Here is an 8,818-nt window from a genome sequence, read left to right as displayed (position 1 = left end):
GGAGGTTCTGCAGAGCTCAGGCCTCCGCTCCGGTCAGGTTGGCGTTGCTGCTCTGGACTGTGCTCCTGGGTTGTGGCCACTATCCCGCGTGTTCTCCTTTTTCCGTGTTCTTGGGACGCTCCCAGAGGGAGAGAGAGCGTGGAAAATTCTGTGTGTAAACTATTGGAAAAAATATTGGGAAAAAAATAGCTAGTTTTTTATTATGGCAGTCACCACTAACAAGCAGTTGGGAACAGTATAATTCCTGATAGAGGTGGGGATCACTGTGAGCAGCCTGACCTTTCATGTAGTTGCATTGAGGACCTGTTGTTTTGTCTCTGCTAGAGACAAGCTTGGCTTTGTTGCAGAATGTATTTAACTTAGCTCTGTGATATAATTTAGGTCTCCTTGGTGATGTTTGTTTCCCTTTTCTCTGATATTCAGGGAGTGACAGATGTCCTGTGTGAAGCTTGTGACCAGTTAGGATGGAAGACGCCAACAAAGATCCAGGTCGAGGCTATTCCAGTGGCTCTCCAAGGTGAGCAGTGTACTTCTCTGATCCTGAATCTGGGATGCCTCAGGAGCTCTCTGTGTGAATGAGTTTTGCTGACTGAGAAGTAAGTGGCAGGGATGAGAGTGTTTTCACTTTGTCGTTGAAGATCTCTGTTTAGAAGTTGTCTGTGTTCATTCTTGTGTCCCTCCCAGGTGCAGCTGGGAATAGTAACGTCTCCTAAAGCACTGCCTGCAATTGCAGACTTTTAGATGGGTACACGTGTGGTTTTTTGAGTGTTCATTATGGTTGCTTAGCTCATACGCATGTTAAACACGTATTTTTTTCTTTTATTTGAGCATCAGCCATTTTCTTTCTGAAATGTTCAAAGACACACAGGAAAATTCTGATAGATTGAGGACTGTGTCTCTTCTGGTACAGACTTACAGTGTGTGTCTGAAATTGGAGATGTCTTGACTGATTACATAGCTTGTATAATCTGCTTTGATGTGAGCAAGCAATTCTTTGAAATCAGAATTCTGGAGTGAATAATAACCAAACCATAGTGACTTTCTGTAAACACCTGGAATACTACAGAAAAAATACTACTGAATTCAGCAAACATTTTTGTCACTCAAATATTTTGTTACTGCTTTTTTTTTTTTTTTAAATACAGAACACTGTGAAGCAGGAACAGACCAATGTAGAGACCGAATGGGAATAAATTTTCAGTGTCTACTCTGTCCTAGTACTCAACTGTTGTCTGATTCTTTTACTCCACATACAAGATTCTCTTGAAAAACACGAAAGTAAAGTTGCATTCCTGAGAAGCTGTTGACACTTCAAGGCCTCTTGCCAGCATGTTTTTCTCAGTTGTTGGGGTTTAGAACGTCAGAATGGATTCTACTGATGAAATTTTACTCTGTTGCCTTCACTGCTTTTGGGCAAAGGACTTGCTGTCCTAATCTTCTTGCTCCAAACCAGTTTAATTGCTTTCTTAATCAACGGTACAAAACTGACTGTGGCTTGTGAAATGTGAGTGTGATAGGCTGTAAATTGACAGATTTGAGAAATGATACAAGTAATTTATTTATTTTTAATCTAATGTTTGTATGAAAACCTGTATATTGACAGAAGTGTAACTAGAGAATGGAAAGGATTGAGACCAGTTACTGTACAAATGAAGTCACGCTCTGAAAATGCTGCAGAGTTGTTCTAAAATTCTTTGATTTGGTCCATTGTTCTTCTTTACCCTTTATGTCTCTTTTTTTTTTCCCCCTATCTGTAGGGAATTTTTGTGCTTTATTGCACAGACTTCTTTCTTTTCTCTGGTCTGCGTTTGTAACAGTTCTTTCCTCCTTACTGCTTTTTGCAGGCAGAGATATCATTGGACTGGCAGAAACTGGGTCTGGAAAAACAGGTGCCTTTGCTTTGCCAATTCTTCAGGCACTGCTGGAAACACCTCAGCGATTATTTGCTCTTGTCCTCACACCAACGAGGGAGCTGGCCTTCCAAATCTCAGAGCAGTTTGAAGCTCTTGGATCCTCCATTGGTGTCCACAGTGGTAAGTAGCTTTGTGATATTGGAGCAGTTTCCCTGAAGATTGAAGTTTGTCAGCTCTAGATTGCAAAGGAACACGTAGAGAGTATTTGCATGGAGGGTGGAACAAAAGGTGAGAAAAGCTTGTGATGCTGGAAGACAGAGATCTGGTGTCAGGTTTGGGAAAGAAAGACTGTGTGGTGTTTCCTCATGGAGTAGTCTGCAGCTCTTCTGCATTTTATGTCCAAACAATTAAATCTGGAAGTACAAGAGATTTTTCTCAATAGTAGGTTTGTGTCCAGTGAAATTGCTTAGAGCTCCACTCTGTGTTGTGATGTAATGTTTCTTTCAGATTGTTTGTATTGGTTTGCTAGATAAAAAAGTATCTAGAGATATATAAAACGTAAAAGTTTTGTGGGTATCTTTAGAGTTCCTAGATTTTTGCAGCTGAGTTAGGCTGCAATAAATAGATTCTGCCTGTAGCTCTTCAAATGAAAAAAAAATGCCCAGGGCCAGTCAGGACTGAATTGTATGGCTAAAGAGGCCTGGGAATGTCAAATGTGCTAAAATAAAGTGAAATCTCATAAAGATAAGTAGCTTTTCATTTGTACAGATTTGTTGTGGGTGGCAGGGAGTAGGAGGAAGCACTACAGTGCCATGGTCTGACTGGTGTGACACTGAGAGTTTCTCTATTCTGTTTGTCCTGCAGCGGTTATTGTGGGTGGAATTGACACCATGTCTCAGTCTCTGGCCTTAGCCAAGAAACCACACGTTATAATTGGTAAGTTTATGTGCTTGGGCTATGGGATATGAATATTATCAAACTGCAGTTGTGCAAAGAAAAAGTGCCAAAAGTTTTTGTATGTTTGAAATTCATCTTTCGTTTGGCTTTGTCCTGAGATCTGTGTGCTGGCTTGTTAATATTTCTGAAGTGTACACCAGTGGTCTTGCTGCTACAATCTCATTCCAAAGCCTTCCTGTTAGACTGCCTTTGGCTTGGTTTTTCATTCTCAGGTATTCAAAATGGTGTTCTTGTCCTTCTCAGTAGAGCTTGTCTGCATTCTGGTTTATTTGGCATTTTGGATTTTTAGAGGGAGAGGGGGAAAAGAAGACATTATTCAGGAAGTCTGGCTCCATTAGTCTTATTTCAAAACACTCTGAATATACTATGAAAAAGTCCTTCCTGCAAAGCAATCTGCCTTTATTTCTGTAACAGATTACTCTGTTGCCTCTTTGGATCTTTTGCTTTCGTTCTAAATTTGCTGCTGTGATTTTGTTGGTAGCAACCCCTGGCCGTCTAGTTGATCATCTGGAGAACACAAAGGGCTTCAACTTACGAGCTCTGAAGTACCTAGTGATGGATGAGGCTGACCGGATCCTTAACATGGATTTTGAGACAGAGGTAGGAATCTGCTAAAAGAGGAGTTTGCAGCACCAGATGAGTACCTTTAAAATAATTTCATATAGTCACATAATAAACACTGAGCTGTTCTGTAGAAATTCATAGCAAGTTGTAACTCAGTTCTAATAATTGCACATAAGTCTATGATGGGAATAGAACTTAGCATGAGCTCTGCAGAGCACTATCAAGACATTTTGAGGGTGTTTTGTCTCTGAAATCTAATGGTTTCTCTGGAGCAACTGACATTGATGCAGGTACTGCAGAATACTATCACACACAGGTTCCTGCAGGAGCATTGCGTGATATTTGCATGGACGCTGGGCTTCTGGAGTTCACACTGCCCAGTTGTCAATGAGCTTTTGGCCTAAACCTGCCATTTAGAAGAGGGGAAATTTGTTCTTATTGTGAGTCATAAGTTGCACACATGCATTTCTCTTTATTTGGTTGATTGTTCTATTTGGAAGAGGCTTATGTCTTGATTACTGTCATACTCAGTATTTCCATTTAATTTCTATTTTTACAGGTGGATAAGATATTAAAAGTGATTCCTCGAGACAGAAAGACATTCCTGTTTTCTGCTACTATGACCAAGAAGGTGAGAGCAGTCCTCACTTTAGTTCTCTTTCCATAAGGCTATGCTGTTGACTAGACTGGACGATACAGATTTCTGACAGGATCTCTGTCCATCTAGTACTAACTTACGCTAAACTTTCCAGGTTCAAAAACTCCAGCGTGCTGCTCTGAAGAATCCTGTTAAATGTGCTGTTTCTTCCAAATATCAGACAGTTGAAAAACTACAACAGTACTACATTTTCATCCCCTCCAAATTCAAGGTAATGCCACTTCTGTTTCTTTGCTGTGATTGTGTCTTGTGTTTCTGTTCCCACATCTGCCCCATATATTGTCATCTTCTCTAGCTTATACTTCCTCTTTAATATGACATATGTAATTATCTTTTTTTTTTTCCCCCTTTGTTTCTTTACAGGACACCTACCTGGTTTATATCTTGAGTGAACTAGCTGGAAACTCTTTCATGATCTTCTGTAGTACATGTAACAACACTCAGAGGACTGCCCTACTGCTCCGCAACCTGGGGTTCACTGCCATTCCTCTCCATGGGCAGATGAGTCAGGTATGGGCATGTGCCACAGAATGAAGTGGACAGGAGATGTGTTGCGTGGGAAATGAGCTGCACCATACTGAAGCACAACTGCCTTGCAGAAGAAGTATTTCACAGCTTGTGGACTGCACTGATCCCTCGGGGAATTTAATTTACATGAATGATGCCACTGATTCTGTACTAGTTCGACAAGAAAACAGAGAAGCCAGATTTTTCAGAGGTTTCTCCCCCAGTTCTTCTGTAGCAGTATTTCAACAGCAGTATATTAACCAGAAGTAACATTATCCTCTCACTCTCTTTTTGTCCTCCTCTTCCAGAATAAACGCTTGGGCTCTCTAAACAAGTTCAAGGCAAAGGCACGTTCTATTCTGCTGGCTACTGATGTTGCAAGCAGAGGTCTGGACATCCCACATGTAGATGTGGTGATAAACTTTGATATTCCTACGCACTCTAAGGTAAGCTAATCCATGTGCCAGCTGAGAGCTTCTGGTCACTGGGAGACAGTGAGACTCTAGACAGAGGAACAAAGACACCTTTCTCTGTTCTGCTGACTAGAAGTCCTGTTCAGATTTTTGTAGATTAAGAGATGTAGTTCAGCCTCTGCAGGTAAGTTGGTATCTCAGTTTGGTAGGTGGCCTCATCTGGGTTGTAGAACTGATTCTGTAAGTGAGAAGAGAGGGCTTCTCTAAGTCTTTTTATTTCTGAGTATATTTTTAGCCATATTACAATAACAGGATTCCAGACTTGAAAACAAGTTTTAACATATTACTAGTTTCAGGTAGTCATCTCTGTTCCTGTGATCCAGGTCTGCCTTCACATCTTAAACTGTCTAAAAATTCAAAAAAAAAACAAAAAAAAAACAAACCACAACAAAAAAGTAAAAATGGTCTCATTATGTTGAATAGAGATTTGATCAAGAGAGATTACTTCAGTATGTTTCACTTCCATGTCACAAAAGTACAGCAAACTAAAGAAAAAATTGTTACTAATTCTCTTTCCTATAGAAAGTACAATATTATCTTAGGGTTCTGACTTTGTTTCTTGGATTAGTTTCAGAAAGCATGCCATTAACATGCATTTCAGGAATTGCTGTTCCTTATAATAGTCAAAGATACCACACATTGCAAACAGAGGAAAGTATGGTTGTTCTGGTTGTTCTTTTAAAGACACTGTTTGAAATTGTAAAAGGGCAAAAGTTAAAAAAAGAAAAGGTGGTGGCATCAGCTGGAATTACATTGTTAAGAGTTTTTTGTGCCCCTCTGGTCTAATCAGGTCACAGAACACATCCTTTCTGATGATGCTTCCTTTCTCCACCTAACTTGCATGGAGAAGGGAGTATTTTAATTTCCATAATGCAGTTTAAAACCTGGAAAACAGCCTAGAAGCATGTAAGCTGAAAATGTTCGATACATCAGACACATCCAAATTGTTCTCATTCAGTCCTCCCTTTCACTGTGCTTGCCAAATTTGAATCTCCCTGTCAGAGTTTGTCTGGAAGACAGGCTATGTAGAGCACTAGATCCCAAGAATGAAAATGAAGGGAAGGGCTTATTTAAATATTAACTTGCCAAGGAAGTGATAATTCATTATCAAAGTTACATATTGCTACATTTGTCCTGCAGTCTTGAATAACTGGATGTGGTTTTCTCCTTTAGAAAGAGAAGTATTGAAATGTTAAAACCAAAGATGTGCCTCCACAAGCCAACATCTCAAATCCTGATGCTGCATACTATCCTGAGTATTTTCTCCTGGCTGTATTTTCTTCCCATTTTCTAGTTCTTTCCTAAAGAAAAAATATATAAGCTGAGTCCCATCACATCTGTTCTGTGTTTAGTGCATGTATCTTACTGCTTATCAAGAACATTTTTTTCAGGATTACATTCATCGTGTTGGGAGAACAGCTCGAGCTGGGAGATCTGGCAAATCTATCACCTTTGTTACACAGTAAGTGTTAAAATGTAGCAGAAAACATCTGACCTCATCCTGGATAAGAAGAATATACTACTTTTCTTTTTGATGTGCCAGTTAGATTTGTTTAGGTAATGGGGAGAGAATTGAAAGTCCAGGATTGGGAGGGAGAAAGGTCTAGGATAGACTCTACAAGCAGGCATGTGGTGAGCAGACCTGATTGTATAATATACATACATTTTTATAATATATAAAGCAGATTAAATAAGTGTGTTTTTTGATAAATGCTGAAGTACTTGTCTAAAAAAAGCCTTTGCCAAATGCTTCTTAACAAAGATGAGCTGAATAAATCAGTGAAGACATCCGAAACAGTGACATCATTTTGATGCAGCTAAGAGTATCGTGTGAAACCATTAGCACAAGCAACCAGTACCTTTGGGTTGAAGATAAGGAATGGTGTCTGTGGGTGGTGACAGCTGAAGCACTTTCAGAAAGTCTGATTCAAGCTGGTGTCTTGTCTTCTCAGGTACGATGTAGAGCTGTTCCAGCGCATTGAACACCTGATTGGCAAGAAACTGCCAGCATTCCCCATGCAAGAGGAGGAAGTTATGATGATGACTGAGCGTGTGGCTGAGGCCCAGAGGTTTGCTCGAATGGTGGGTGCTGGCTTTTTATCCCTGTACTTGCTGTTCTAGTCTGAATTTCCTCAGGTGCCAGAACTCTTGGTCTGTCTCTTGATTGCAGGAGCTGCGGGAGCAGGGAGAGAAGAAGCGATCTCGGCATGATGATGATGACACAGAAGAAGCTATTGGTGTCAGGAATAAGGTGGCAGGTGGAAAAAAGAAGAAAAGGAAAGCCTTCTAGTTCAGTATCTGATCAGACTTTTTTATTTTTCTTTTTATGGCTACATGAGCTCTGCGAAAATGGTCTACCAAGCCACCTCCAGTGCATTTTTTTTCAGAACTACTTAGGAACTTGGGCAGTCCCGGAAAACAACTTTTTTTCTGCTTCACTAGTTGCAGACTGAGCTTGTCCTGTTGTAGTATCATAAGGCCAGTCTTCCTTTCAGAGCTAACAGATCACCACCTCTGGACCTGAAAGCACCTGTGGTCTGGCCCTGCTCCTTCACAAAGAGGTGTCATGTGAGTGCAGCTTTCCCACTGCTGCAGACTCTCGCTGTCCAAACACCAAGTGCATGTGAGATCAGATAGGTCTGTCAGAAATTAAAAAGAAGCAACTGAGTTTCTAAAGAACAGCTGTGATACCCTTGCCTTAGTGAAGGAATGTGTGATGTGGAGAAGTCCAAATATATTTTGCTTAATTTTAAAGCTACCTGGTTTTCCTTGGCTTATCACTGACCTGTTCTACTCATTTTGACTATCTGCTCTGCCAGAAGGTTTTCTTCTTAGGTCAGTCTTAGCTGTTCAGATGTGACATTAATACCTTAGATGTGTTAGCTGAAGAGTGGCCCAGCATAGAGAACCTATTCCAGCAGGATTAGGCTATTCATTGCCTGGACTTCGATCCAGAATCTGTAATGATTGGCAAGTAGTGATTCTCCTAGTACTCGCAAACCAACGCAAGAGGGTGCTATTTATAAAGGAAAGCAGCTCAGGAGCTGGGTGGTGCAGAAAAACGGGTATAGAAGCTCTTTTGTTTCCCAGTTTATTTCTGTTGTAGACAGAGTTCAGTGCAGTATAAGTAGATTCTTGCAAAAAGGGGGTAATTGTATTTATCTTCATATCAAACCAGATTAGTGCTAGTCCTATTGGCAATACAAATTTTCACACTGGACACTTCTGGTGGGCACAGAAGGGTGAGAACTTCCCTTGTGGTCATTCAACATGAAAATTTAATGTCTGTTAGAACCACTCATAAACTGGGTTTTCTGCTACATTAAAAATAATGTTTGAAAGAGTCTTTTTGAGGTCTAAATGGAAAGCAGAAACTGCTGCAGTAGTTGACATGAGCACAATGGTTATTTCATAGTGTCTAATGTTATGCTAGCCAGAATGCTTTTGTAGTTCTTGTTTGGGGCAGCACGTTTTGCAAATTACAAAAAAAACAGAGCATGGTTAAAACTAAGGGAAACATGTTTTTTCCTTTTTATTTAAAACAGCTCTGTTTTCTTTGTGAGGAACAAACGTACTCCCTGGTATGAGAGAAGTGCCACTGTTCTTACTTCTTGCTTCTTTTTGTAGGAATTTAATAAAATCTCCTGAATATTCACTTTCAGGTTTGATAGCTCTAAAGCTGTCTTAGATCATTGGTAGATAAATAAGCATACAGATCTTGGGTATGCTGACTGCTAAGAGCAGTCTTAAAAAGCAGGAAGAGATTGTGCATCTTCCATGGGTCCTAGTGTGGAGAGGCAGGGAGG

At 40.3% G+C, this 8,818-nt stretch overlaps 1 protein-coding gene across 1 annotated transcript in view; it reads left to right on the top strand.

Moving 5' to 3' along the window:
- DDX47 (DEAD (Asp-Glu-Ala-Asp) box polypeptide 47) overlaps positions 1-7,302 on the top strand; it is a 7,609-nt gene extending 307 nt beyond the window's left edge. Inside the window, exons 2-12 of the mRNA XM_010003961.1 lie at positions 424-517; positions 1,845-2,033; positions 2,718-2,789; positions 3,292-3,410; positions 3,934-4,005; positions 4,127-4,243; positions 4,396-4,542; positions 4,848-4,985; positions 6,404-6,474; positions 6,965-7,094; positions 7,183-7,302. Of these exons, the coding sequence (XP_010002263.1) occupies positions 424-517; positions 1,845-2,033; positions 2,718-2,789; positions 3,292-3,410; positions 3,934-4,005; positions 4,127-4,243; positions 4,396-4,542; positions 4,848-4,985; positions 6,404-6,474; positions 6,965-7,094; positions 7,183-7,302 (1,269 nt within the window). The remainder of the gene's footprint in view (positions 1-423; positions 518-1,844; positions 2,034-2,717; positions 2,790-3,291; positions 3,411-3,933; positions 4,006-4,126; positions 4,244-4,395; positions 4,543-4,847; positions 4,986-6,403; positions 6,475-6,964; positions 7,095-7,182) is intronic.
- Positions 7,303-8,818: the final 1,516 nt, after the last annotated feature.

Source organism: Chaetura pelagica, unplaced genomic scaffold (assembly GCF_000747805.2).
Source record: "Chaetura pelagica isolate M959 unplaced genomic scaffold, ChaPel_1.0 scaffold281, whole genome shotgun sequence".
In the NCBI taxonomy this organism is placed as follows: Eukaryota; Metazoa; Chordata; class Aves; order Apodiformes; family Apodidae; genus Chaetura; species Chaetura pelagica.
This window is presented reverse-complemented; position numbering and strand designations above follow the sequence as displayed.